The sequence below is a fragment of the Hyperolius riggenbachi genome, chromosome 9 (assembly GCF_040937935.1).
Source record: "Hyperolius riggenbachi isolate aHypRig1 chromosome 9, aHypRig1.pri, whole genome shotgun sequence".
Lineage (NCBI taxonomy): Eukaryota > Metazoa > Chordata > Amphibia > Anura > Hyperoliidae > Hyperolius > Hyperolius riggenbachi.
In genome coordinates this window covers 38,172,771-38,186,846 of record NC_090654.1, presented here as the reverse complement: position 1 = coordinate 38,186,846, position 14,076 = coordinate 38,172,771, and the positions used below count along the sequence as shown (strand labels likewise).

Here is a 14,076-nt window from a genome sequence, read left to right as displayed (position 1 = left end):
TTTGCTAGTTAGCAAGGTTGACCACTGGGAAGCATTCTGAGCATTAATGTAAGCATGGCCCTTCCCACATGCACTAGTAACTGACAGACTGAACTGCGGCGCTAGTCTAGTTGACCCAGCAGGAAACCACATAGGGAAATTCCGGTAATGTGATTGGGTGGACATCACACTCTTGAACTGCTAGTTTTCAAGATAGGTTGTAGTAAACTACGCCCACACTATTCGGCCAATCACAACGCTCAGTGCTGTAGAGGGTGCTGTGATTGGAGAACTGTTCCCTATGAGGCTTCCTGCTGGGTTCCCTAAACTAGACGATCGTCTGACTTGCTGCTATGATTCACCATTTGTACAGCCCCAGCTGGACGTACCCAGCTATAGAGCAGAAACAAAGCAAGTGCTAATTATGACTATGCAAAATTTCACACATATTTTAGCAATTACAGCCATACATAATTACGATTTGGACACTTGATTTCATATAACTCATTTTTAAACATAATTTCGTAAAACCGTAATTTCAAACAATTTTTGCATAATTTTGTGCCGATTTTAGCAGTTAAAAGCCCCCATGCATCGTCCCTAAAATCGTTATGCCTATTAAAGAAAATAGAGGGAACAAGCCAAAAAATATATTTTTCAAAAAGACCTTATAATTTTGAGAAAATCAATTTTAAGAATGCAAAGGAACAGTGGTTTTTAAACTGTCATTTAAAAACCATCTTAACTTTGCATTTTTTGAAGTCGATTTTCTCAAAAACTACAAGGTCTTTTTGGAAAAAGAAATGAAGTAGATGCTGAGGATGGGGGAGGGGCAGTACTGGCACAGACTGGTGAAGGATTGCACATGACAGGTACTCACCGCTGTCCCTGATGAAGTAGATGCTGAGGATGGGGGAGGGGCAGTACTGGCACAGACTGGTGAAGGATTGCACATGACAGGTACTCACTGCTGTCTGATGAAGTAGATGATGAGGATGGAGGAGGGGCAGTACTGGCACAGACTGGTGAAGGATTGCACATGACAGGTACTCACTGTTGTCTCTGATGAAGTAGATGTTGAGGAGGGGGAGGGGCAGTACTGGCACAGACTGGTGAAGGATTGCACATGACAGCTACTCACTGCTGTCTCTGATGAAGTAGATGTTGAGGAGGGGGAGGGGCAGTACTGGCACAGACTGGTGAGGGATTGCACATGACAGGTACTCACTGCTGTCTCTGATGAAGTAGATGCTGAGGAGGGGGGAGGGGCAGTACTGGCACAGACTGGTGAAGGATTGCACATGACAGGTACTCACTGCTGTCTCTGGTGAAGTAGATGATGAGGATGGGGGAGGGGCAGTACTGGCACAGACTGGTGAAGGATTGCACATGACAGGTACTCACTGCTGTCTGATGAAGTAGATGATGAGGAGGGGGAGGGGCAGTACTGGCACAGACTGGTGAGGGATTGCACATGACAGGTACTCACTGCTGTCCCTGATGAACTAGATGCTGAGGATGGGGAACGGGCAGTACTGGCACAGACTGGTGAGGGATTGCACATGACAGGTACTCACTGTTGTCTCTGATGAAGTAGATGCTGAGGAGCGGCAGTACTGGCACAGACTGGTGAGGGATTGCACATGACAGGTACTCACTGCTGTCTCTGATGAAGTAGATGCTGAGGAGGGGCAGTACTGGCACAGACTGGTGAGGGATTGCACATGACAGGTACTCACTGCTGTCCCTGATGAAGTAGATGCTGAGGATGGGGGGAGGGGCAGTACTGGCACAGACTGGTGAGGGATTGCACATGACAGCTACTCACTGCTGTCTCTGATGAAGTAGATGCTGAGGAGGGGCAGTACTGGAACAGACTGGTGAGGGATTGCACATGACAGGTACTCACCGCTGTCCCTGATGAAGTAGATGCTGCGGAGGGGCAGTACTGGCACAGACTGGTGAGGGATTGCACATGACAGGTACTCACTGCTGTCCCTGATGAAGTAGATGCTGAGGAGGGGGAGGGGCAGTACTGGCACAGACTGGTGAGGGATTGCACATGACAGGTACTCACTGCTGTCTCTGATGAAGTAGATGCTGAGGAGGGGCAGTACTGGCACAGACTGGTGAGGGATTGCACATGACAGGTACTCTCTGCTGTCCCTGATGAACTAGATGCTGAGGAGGGGAGGGGCAGTACTGGCACAGACTGGTGAGGGATTGCACATGACAGGTACTCTCTGCTGTCCCTGATGATGAGGATGGGGAAGGGGCAGTACTGGCACAGACTGGTGAGGGATTGCACATGACAGGTACTCACTGCTGTCTCTGATGAAGTAGATGCTGAGGAGGGGCAGTACTGGCACAGACTGGTGAGGGATTGCACGACAGGTACTCACTGCTGTCTCTGATGAAGTAGATGCTGAGGAGGGGCAGTACTGGCACAGACTGGTGAGGGATTGCACATGACAGGTACTCACTGCTGTCCCTGATGAAGTAGATGCTAAGGAGGGGGACGGGCAGTACTGGCACAGACTGGTGAGGGATTGCACATGACAGGTACTCACTGCTATCTCTGATGAAGTAGATGCTGAGGATGGGGGAGGGGCAGTACTGGCACAGACTGGTGAAGGATTGCACATGACAGGTACTCACTGCTGTCCCTGATGAAGTAGATGATGAGGATGGGGGAGGGGCAGTACTGGCACAGACTGGTCAAGGATTGCACATGACAGGTACTCACTGCTGTCTCTGATGAAGTATATGCTGAGGAGGGGCAGTACTGGCACAGACTGGTGAGGGATTGCACATGACAGGTACTCACCGCTGTCCTTGATGAAGTAGATGATGAGGATGGGGGAGGGGCAGTACTGGCACAGACTGGTGAAGGATTGCACATGAGAGGTACTCACTGCTGTCTCTGATGAAGTAGATGCTGAGGAGGGGCAGTACTGGCACAGACTGGTGAGGGATTGCACAAGACAGGTACATGACAGGTACTCTCCGCTGATGCTGAGGAGGGGGAAGGCCAGTACTGGCACAGACTGGTGAAGGATTGCACATGACAGGTACTCACCGCTGTCTCTGATGAAGATGCTGAGGAGGGGGAGGGGCAGTACTGGCACAGACTGGTGAGGGATTGCACGTGACAGGTACTCACCGCTGTCTCTGATGAAGATGCTGAGGAGGGGGAGGGGCAGTACTGGCACAGACTGGTGAGGGATTGCACATGACAGGTACTCACCGCTGTCCTTGATGAAGTAGATGCTGAGGATGGGGGGAGGGGCAGTACTGGCACAGACTAGTGAGGGATTGCACATGACAGGTACTCACTGCTGTCTCTGATAAAGTAGATGCTGAGGAGGGGGAGGGGCAGTACTGGCACAGACTGGTGAAGGATTGCACATGACAGGTACTCACCGCTGTCTCTGATGAAGATGCTGAGGAGGGGGAGGGGCAGTACTGGCACAGACTGGTGAGGGATTGCACGTGACAGGTACTCACCGCTGTCTCTGATGAAGATGCTGAGGAGGGGGAGGGGCAGTACTGGCACAGACTGGTGAGGGATTGCACATGACAGGTACTCTCTGCTGTCTCTGATGAAGTAGATGCTGAGGAGGGGGAGGGGCAGTACTGGCACAGACTGGTGAAGGATTGCACATGACAGGTACTCACCGCTGTCCCTGATGAAGTAGATGCTGAGGATGGGGGAAGGGGCAGTACTGGCACAGACCAGTGAGGGATTGCACATGACAGGTACTCACCGCTGTCCCTGATGAAGTAGATGCTGAGGAGGGGGAGGGGCAGTACTGGCACAGACTAGTGAGGGATTGCACATGACAGGTACTCACCGCTGTCCCTGATGAAGTAGATGCTGAGGATGGGGGAGGGGCAGTACTGGCACAGACTGGTGAGGGATTGCACATGACAGGTACTCTCTGCTGTCCCTGATGAATTAGATGATGAGGATGGGGAAGGGGCAGTACTGGCACAGACTGGTGAGGGATTGCACGACAGGTACTCACTGCTGTCCCTGATGAACTAGATGCTGAGGAGGGGAGGGGCAGTACTGGCACAGACTGGTGAGGGATTGCACATGACAGGTACTCTCTGCTGTCCCTGATGAACTAGATGATGAGGATGGGGAAGGGGCAGTACTGGCACAGACTGGTGAGGGATTGCACATGACAGGTACTCACTGCTGTCTCTGATGAAGTAGATGCTGAGGAGGGGCAGTACTGGCACAGACTGGTGAGGGATTGCACGACAGGTACTCACTGCTGTCTCTGATGAAGTAGATGCTGAGGAGGGGCAGTACTGGCACAGACTGGTGAGGGATTGCACATGACAGGTACTCACTGCTGTCCCTGATGAAGTAGATGCTAAGGAGGGGGAGGGGCAGTACTGGCACAGACTGGTGAGGGATTGCACATGACAGGTACTCACTGCTATCTCTGATGAAGTAGATGCTGAGGATGGGGGAGGGGCAGTACTGGCACAGACTGGTGAAGGATTGCACATGACAGGTACTCACTGCTGTCCCTGATGAAGTAGATGATGAGGATGGGGGAGGGGCAGTACTGGCACAGACTGGTGAAGGATTGCACATGACAGGTACTCACTGCTGTCTCTGATGAAGTAGATGCTGAGGAGGGGCAGTACTGGCACAGACTGGTGAGGGATTGCACATGACAGGTACTCACCGCTGTCCTTGATGAAGTAGATGATGAGGATGGGGGAGGGGCAGTACTGGCACAGACTGGTGAAGGATTGCACATGAGAGGTACTCACTGCTGTCTCTGATGAAGTAGATGCTGAGGAGGGGCAGTACTGGCACAGACTGGTGAGGGATTGCACAAGACAGGTACATGACAGGTACTCTCCGCTGATGCTGAGGAGGGGGAAGGCCAGTACTGGCACAGACTGGTGAAGGATTGCACATGACAGGTACTCACCGCTGTCTCTGATGAAGATGCTGAGGAGGGGGAGGGGCAGTACTGGCACAGACTGGTGAGGGATTGCACGTGACAGGTACTCACCGCTGTCCCTGATGAAGATGCTGAGGAGGGGGAGGGGCAGTACTGGCACAGACTAGTGAGGGATTGCACATGACAGGTACTCACTGCTGTCTCTGATGAAGTAGATGCTGAGGAGGGGCAGTACTGGCACAGACTGGTGAGGGATTGCACATGACAGGTACTCACTGCTGTCCCTGATGAAGTAGATGCTGAGGATGGGGGGAGGGGCAGTACTGGCACAGACTGGTGAGGGATTGCACATGACAGCTACTCACTGCTGTCTCTGATGAAGTAGATGCTGAGGAGGGGCAGTACTGGAACAGACTGGTGAGGGATTGCACATGACAGGTACTCACCGCTGTCCCTGATGAAGTAGATGCTGCGGAGGGGCAGTACTGGCACAGACTGGTGAGGGATTGCACATGACAGGTACTCACTGCTGTCCCTGATGAAGTAGATGCTGAGGAGGGGCAGTACTGGCACAGACTGGTGAGGGATTGCACATGACAGGTACTCACTGCTGTCTCTGATGAAGTAGATGCTGAGGAGGGGCAGTACTGGCACAGACTGGTGAGGGATTGCACATGACAGGTACTCTCTGCTGTCCCTGATGAACTAGATGCTGAGGAGGGGAGGGGCAGTACTGGCACAGACTGGTGAGGGATTGCACATGACAGGTACTCTCTGCTGTCCCTGATGATGAGGATGGGGAAGGGGCAGTACTGGCACAGACTGGTGAGGGATTGCACATGACAGGTACTCACTGCTGTCTCTGATGAAGTAGATGCTGAGGAGGGGCAGTACTGGCACAGACTGGTGAGGGATTGCACGACAGGTACTCACTGCTGTCTCTGATGAAGTAGATGCTGAGGAGGGGCAGTACTGGCACAGACTGGTGAGGGATTGCACATGACAGGTACTCACTGCTGTCCCTGATGAAGTAGATGCTAAGGAGGGGGACGGGCAGTACTGGCACAGACTGGTGAGGGATTGCACATGACAGGTACTCACTGCTATCTCTGATGAAGTAGATGCTGAGGATGGGGGAGGGGCAGTACTGGCACAGACTGGTGAAGGATTGCACATGACAGGTACTCACTGCTGTCCCTGATGAAGTAGATGATGAGGATGGGGGAGGGGCAGTACTGGCACAGACTGGTCAAGGATTGCACATGACAGGTACTCACTGCTGTCTCTGATGAAGTATATGCTGAGGAGGGGCAGTACTGGCACAGACTGGTGAGGGATTGCACATGACAGGTACTCACCGCTGTCCTTGATGAAGTAGATGATGAGGATGGGGGAGGGGCAGTACTGGCACAGACTGGTGAAGGATTGCACATGAGAGGTACTCACTGCTGTCTCTGATGAAGTAGATGCTGAGGAGGGGCAGTACTGGCACAGACTGGTGAGGGATTGCACAAGACAGGTACATGACAGGTACTCTCCGCTGATGCTGAGGAGGGGGAAGGCCAGTACTGGCACAGACTGGTGAAGGATTGCACATGACAGGTACTCACCGCTGTCTCTGATGAAGATGCTGAGGAGGGGGAGGGGCAGTACTGGCACAGACTGGTGAGGGATTGCACGTGACAGGTACTCACCGCTGTCTCTGATGAAGATGCTGAGGAGGGGGAGGGGCAGTACTGGCACAGACTGGTGAGGGATTGCACATGACAGGTACTCACCGCTGTCCTTGATGAAGTAGATGCTGAGGATGGGGGGAGGGGCAGTACTGGCACAGACTAGTGAGGGATTGCACATGACAGGTACTCACTGCTGTCTCTGATAAAGTAGATGCTGAGGAGGGGGAGGGGCAGTACTGGCACAGACTGGTGAAGGATTGCACATGACAGGTACTCACCGCTGTCTCTGATGAAGATGCTGAGGAGGGGGAGGGGCAGTACTGGCACAGACTGGTGAGGGATTGCACGTGACAGGTACTCACCGCTGTCTCTGATGAAGATGCTGAGGAGGGGGAGGGGCAGTACTGGCACAGACTGGTGAGGGATTGCACATGACAGGTACTCTCTGCTGTCTCTGATGAAGTAGATGCTGAGGAGGGGGAGGGGCAGTACTGGCACAGACTGGTGAAGGATTGCACATGACAGGTACTCACCGCTGTCCCTGATGAAGTAGATGCTGAGGATGGGGGAAGGGGCAGTACTGGCACAGACCAGTGAGGGATTGCACATGACAGGTACTCACCGCTGTCCCTGATGAAGTAGATGCTGAGGAGGGGGAGGGGCAGTACTGGCACAGACTAGTGAGGGATTGCACATGACAGGTACTCACCGCTGTCCCTGATGAAGTAGATGCTGAGGATGGGGGAGGGGCAGTACTGGCACAGACTGGTGAGGGATTGCACATGACAGGTACTCTCTGCTGTCCCTGATGAACTAGATGATGAGGATGGGGAAGGGGCAGTACTGGCACAGACTGGTGAGGGATTGCACGACAGGTACTCACTGCTGTCCCTGATGAACTAGATGCTGAGGAGGGGAGGGGCAGTACTGGCACAGACTGGTGAGGGATTGCACATGACAGGTACTCTCTGCTGTCCCTGATGAACTAGATGATGAGGATGGGGAAGGGGCAGTACTGGCACAGACTGGTGAGGGATTGCACATGACAGGTACTCACTGCTGTCTCTGATGAAGTAGATGCTGAGGAGGGGCAGTACTGGCACAGACTGGTGAGGGATTGCACGACAGGTACTCACTGCTGTCTCTGATGAAGTAGATGCTGAGGAGGGGCAGTACTGGCACAGACTGGTGAGGGATTGCACATGACAGGTACTCACTGCTGTCCCTGATGAAGTAGATGCTAAGGAGGGGGAGGGGCAGTACTGGCACAGACTGGTGAGGGATTGCACATGACAGGTACTCACTGCTATCTCTGATGAAGTAGATGCTGAGGATGGGGGAGGGGCAGTACTGGCACAGACTGGTGAAGGATTGCACATGACAGGTACTCACTGCTGTCCCTGATGAAGTAGATGATGAGGATGGGGGAGGGGCAGTACTGGCACAGACTGGTGAAGGATTGCACATGACAGGTACTCACTGCTGTCTCTGATGAAGTAGATGCTGAGGAGGGGCAGTACTGGCACAGACTGGTGAGGGATTGCACATGACAGGTACTCACCGCTGTCCTTGATGAAGTAGATGATGAGGATGGGGGAGGGGCAGTACTGGCACAGACTGGTGAAGGATTGCACATGAGAGGTACTCACTGCTGTCTCTGATGAAGTAGATGCTGAGGAGGGGCAGTACTGGCACAGACTGGTGAGGGATTGCACAAGACAGGTACATGACAGGTACTCTCCGCTGATGCTGAGGAGGGGGAAGGCCAGTACTGGCACAGACTGGTGAAGGATTGCACATGACAGGTACTCACCGCTGTCTCTGATGAAGATGCTGAGGAGGGGGAGGGGCAGTACTGGCACAGACTGGTGAGGGATTGCACGTGACAGGTACTCACCGCTGTCCCTGATGAAGATGCTGAGGAGGGGGAGGGGCAGTACTGGCACAGACTAGTGAGGGATTGCACATGACAGGTACTCACTGCTGTCTCTGATAAAGTAGATGCTGAGGAGGGGGAGGGGCAGTACTGGCACAGACTGGTGAAGGATTGCACATGACAGGTACTCACCGCTGTCTCTGATGAAGATGCTGAGGAGGGGGAGGGGCAGTACTGGCACAGACTGGTGAGGGATTGCACGTGACAGGTACTCACCGCTGTCTCTGATGAAGATGCTGAGGAGGGGCAGTACTGGCACAGACTGGTGAGGGATTGCACATGACAGGTACTCTCTGCTGTCTCTGATGAAGTAGATGCTGAGGAGGGGGAGGGGCAGTACTGGCACAGACTGGTGAAGGATTGCACATGACAGGTACTCACCGCTGTCCCTGATGAAGTAGATGCTGAGGATGGGGGAAGGGGCAGTACTGGCACAGACCAGTGAGGGATTGCACATGACAGGTACTCACCGCTGTCCCTGATGAAGTAGATGCTGAGGAGGGGGAGGGGCAGTACTGGCACAGACTAGTGAGGGATTGCACATGACAGGTACTCACCGCTGTCCCTGATGAAGTAGATGCTGAGGATGGGGGAGGGGCAGTACTGGCACAGACTGGTGAGGGATTGCACATGACAGCTACTCACCGCTGTCCCTGATGAAGTAGATGCTGAGGATGGACTCACAATACTGACACAGGTTGCTGAGTGATTTCAGGTGCTGTTGTAACCTGTTGTTGGGCAGTTTGATGTTCAGGATGGGGGCGAGGTGGCTGAAGATGTAAGCATCCAAGGAGGCCGGCCTGCAAGACAAACAACCAGAACCCCCCCACTGAGATATTATTTACAGTGATTGCCAGAAAACATTCTGTCATCTGGAATATGTGAGGGACCAGGCTGGATATTTTCAGGTTGAACTTGATGGACGCATGTCTTTTTTCAATCCAAATAACTATGCAACTAAGGTTTATCCTCATTAGGAAGGTTACTCAGCTTCCTGTGCTGTCACTGGGCACAGGAAGCGAGGCAAGGACAGAGAAAGGAAATTAAAGTAAATGTAAAGGCACAAAAAGTTAGATACTTACCAATGAAAAGGAGGGTGGGGGGAGGGCCTCAGGGTTCTATAGAGTCTATAGAACCCTATAAAACCCTGAGGCCCTCCCCCCACCCTCCTTTTCATTGGTAAGTATCTAACTTTTTGTGCCTTTACATTTACTTTAATTTCCTTTCTCTGTCTTTGCCTCGCTTCCTGTGCCCAGTGAAGAGTGCTGGAAGGAGGGGTACAAGAGAGGACAGGAAATGCTCTAGTAGAGCATTTCCTGTCCTCTCTTGTACCCCTCCTTCCAGCGCTTGCTCCCCCATTTCATTTGCTGCTTCAGGAAGCTTCTGAAACACTCGTGTCTCCGAGTACTTCTGAAGAAGGGTGGCTCCATATCACGCAACCGCTCATGCAATATGGAGCCGGCTGTCTTCAGAAGCACTCGGGGACACAAGTGCTTCCAAAGTCTCCTAAACGTGTATTCGACCAATTGGTTTGAGGACCACAGGCTTATGCTGGGCATAGACAGGTCGACACCTCCTTATCAATCGAGCCGCTGATGGCTCGATTGATAATATCCGACAGGTCCGATGATCCGCCGGATCGATTCCCCGCTCGATCTCTGCGGGCGGACAATAGCGGGGAATCGAGCGGAAGATAAGGAGCGCCCGCAGGTATGAGCGGGAATCGATTCGGTCGCGCGGCGGGAGTCGATCCGGCAGCTAATCATCTATTTTTTACTATTCAGGCCACTGCAGCTTTAATGCCTAGTATGCATCATACAATTTTCTGTAAGATACTCTGTAATTAGATTATTTTCTGTAAAGTACTGGTAGAGACTGGTCATTATCTCTGGCGCATGGTCTTCTGGTTATCTCCTGCTGAGTAGAACAATGCCTAATTGCTTGGCAGATAGATGGTTAGATCATTTCCAACATGTTGGAAATTATCTATCTATTTTTGGTAATTGCTTCTGCACCAATGGCTGTTGGACGTGCAGGGATAAACTTTGGAGTAACAAGTGCTTGCAAACACTCCACAAGATCCGCACCATCAAAAGTCCATCTTTATTAATTACCGTATTTTTCGGACTATAAGACGCACTTTTTCTCCCCCAAAAGTTGGGGGGAAAAGTCAGTGCGTCTTATAGTCCGAATACTAAAATTTGGACCGGCACCTATGTGTCCTCTGTACCCATGTGTATTCTACCTGGTGTCTGTCCCTTTGTGTCCTTGATCCCGCTGTGTATCCTGTGGCCATGTCCTTCTCCCGCTGTGTATGCTGTGTCCGTGTCTGCTGTGTTTCGCCCGTCGTGCCTTCTTTGTGTCCATATCCTTTGTCACGCTATGTATCCAGTGTCCGTGGTGCCCGCTGACCGCTGACCCGTGCCCTATGTCCCCGAGTGCAGACCCGCTTGTCCATACTTAGCTGCAGCTCCGATGAAGAGGAAGCAGCCATCTACCAATCAAGCTGAGAGGCGCTGCCCCAAACCGCCAATCACGGCAGCTCACTGCTCCTGCTCCCTTCCTAATAGGACGCGCTGGTCTCGCGGGCGGGAGCAGGGCCCCATCGTTGGGGCCAATCACTGCACTCCCTCAGTTGCAGGGATTGCAGTGATTGGCCCCAGTGATGTCGCTCTGCTCCCGCCCTCAAGACCGAGAAGATGGCTGTTTCCTCTTCATCGGAGCGGTGTGCTAAGTATGGACAAACGGGTCTGCACACAGGGACATAGGGCACGGGACAGCGGTCAGCGGGCACCACGGACACCCTCAAGACCGAGAAGATGGCTGTTTCCTCTTCATCGGAGCGGTGTGCTGCAGCTAAGTATGGACAAACGGGTCTGCACTCGGGGACATAGGGCACGGGACAGCGGGCACCATGGACACTGGATACATAGCGTGACAAGGAACAAAGGACACGGACACAAAGAAGGCAGGACATAGACGGCGGACAAAACACAGCAGACACGTGTATATAGGATACATAGCTGGATTGAGTACACAGAGGGACAGACATCAGGTAGAATGCTGCAGCTAAGTATGGAAAAGGGGTCTGAATCCGGGGACAAAGGAAGGGGGGGAAGAGAGCAGGGGACAGAGAGCGGGCAATACACCACGGACACAGGGTACACAGCAAGATCAAGCACACGGACACAAAGAGGCCAGGAGACAAACATTGGCAATACACAGCAGACATGGACACAGGATACAGAGCCCAGATACACAGCGGAAGAAAGGACACAGGGACAGAATACACAGCAGGATGGACGACAGGAGGAGAGAATACACAGCAATAATGTATGGGATCATATGGGACAGAGGACACTGATATGGAGGAGATGGGGACACTGGACACAGGGATATGGGACAAAGCAGGGCACAAGAGCTACTTGAAAGGTACAAGGAGGACATAATTGGGGGGAGGAAGGTCTATAAGACACCCCTGCACTATAGATGCACTAGGTTTAGGATATATTTTTTTTCCCTGGTTTTTGCCCTCTAAACCTAGGTGCGTCTTATAGTCCGGAGCGTCTTATAGTCCGAAAAATAATCCATAAAATACAGGTTAAAAAGCTGTGTGGGTAAGTATAAGGTGATGCACAGGCGTTTCGGGCTGCTTTAGTCCTTTCTCAAACCATCGCAGAGCTACAATAAACATCACATGCTAAAACACACATTTATACAGGATACAAGTGGTCCACATAGAGAACTACGGCAATGCATAACAGCTCGCTGCAGGGCCATACAACTCAGCACACAAATTAATTTTGACCCTTTTCTTGCCACCAACAGAGCTTTCTGTTGGAGGCATCTGATTGCTGCTGAACCCCCCCCCAAAGAGCCAAGCAGTGTGATCGCTCTCATAGACATCAGCATATGAAGAGGCAATCATCTTTTGAGCCACTTGAGGGGATAACTCGTTGTCCCCGTACAGCGCTGCAGGAGATCGCAGCGCTGTACAATGTAAATAAATAGCGGTTTTGCCATCTAACAGTCTGCCGACAATGATCGCGATGCATCTGCGTGTGCAATACCCTGCAACACACTCCCCCAGGACTTGCGGTCCTGGGGGGGCCACCTTGTGGCCGCCAATCGGCGTTGGTTGCTGTTAGGACATTAAAAAAAGTTACCGTACTAATTAATCCTTCCCAACTACACAAAATAATATTTTGTCTGGAGTCTGGCTTAACCTCCTTGCTGGTTATCCCGAGCTCAGCTCGGGGTAACCTGCGCAGGAGGATTTCTCAGGCCCCGCTGGGCCGATTTGCATAAATTTTTTTTTTGTTACAAGCAGCTAGCAGTTTGCTAGCTGCTTGTAACTTCCGATCGCCGCCGCCAATCCGCCGCGCCCCCCCCCCCAGCGCAGCCTGGCCAATCAGGGCCAGGCAGCGCTGAGGGGTGGATCAGGATTCCCAATGACATCCCGACGTCGATGACGTCATCCCGCCCCGTCGCCATGGCGACCGGGGAAGCCCAGCAGGAAATCCCGTTCTGAAGTAGTCGGAGTGGCTGCAGAGCTGCCGCTGCTCAGCGGCTATCATGTAGCGGAGCTCTGGGCTCGCTACATGATTTAAAAAAATAAAATAAAAAAAAAGTGCTGCGCTGCCTCCTTGCCGGGGGAATTAGACCGGCAAGGAGGTTAAAGTATGATATCCCTGTGAGGAAAAAAAAAAAGTGAAACACACATACAAACCTCAATAGACGGAAGCCTCTGGATAGTTCAGGCTTCCCTCATCCTCCTGGACTCCACCAATCCAGTGCTGGGAAACAACAGATTGTAGAATATGTCCTCATTTCTGTGCTCCTGTATGCGTCTGAGCGTGTCCGTACTGAGCATGTGCGAGTATGGTCCATGTCAGAAAACAGGTGTAACTCCACAATTTAATATGCTAGCTATGCTTGCTATGTTGCTGTGATCCATTCAGAGAATTAAAGGACCACTATTGCAAAAAAAAATGTAACATTTTGAAAACATGTAAACATATACAAATGAGAAGTACGTTTCTTCCAGAGTAAAACGAGCTATAAATTACTTTTTTCCTATGTTCCTGTCACTTACAGTAGGTAGTAGAAATCTGACAGAACCGACAGGTTTTGGACTAGTCCATCTCTTCATGGTGGATTCTCAGCATTGCCTTTATTCTTTATAAAGACCCTTCCTCAAAAGGATTTATACAAAGGTGCAGGACAGCCTCACTGCACGGTATTTTGGCAGTTGAATGAAGCAACTGCTATTTACTTAGTGTTTCTGAAAATTAAGAAAACCCTGAGAACCCCCCCTCCCCCCATTAGGAAATAAGATAGTCAAAAACCTGTCGGATATGTCCATTTATTTACTACCTACTGTAAGTGACTGCAACATAGGAGGAAAGTAATGTATGGCCCATTTTACTGTGGAAGAAAAATACTTCCTATGTGTATGTCTTTACATGTATTTTAAATTTTACAATTTTTGCAATAGTGGTTCTTTAAAGATTACCAGTTTAAGTCCCATTACACAAGCACCCTGCAGTAATGT

General features: G+C 51.5%; 1 protein-coding gene across 2 annotated transcripts in view; it reads right to left on the bottom strand.

Moving 5' to 3' along the window:
* Window positions 1-14,076, bottom strand: part of MTX1 (metaxin 1) — a 175,690-nt gene that overhangs the window by 1,061 nt on the left and 160,553 nt on the right. For both annotated transcript variants that reach the window (XM_068252545.1, XM_068252546.1), the window contains exon 7: window positions 9,168-9,322. In XM_068252545.1, the coding sequence (XP_068108646.1) occupies window positions 9,168-9,322 (155 nt within the window). The remainder of the gene's footprint in view (window positions 1-9,167; window positions 9,323-14,076) is intronic.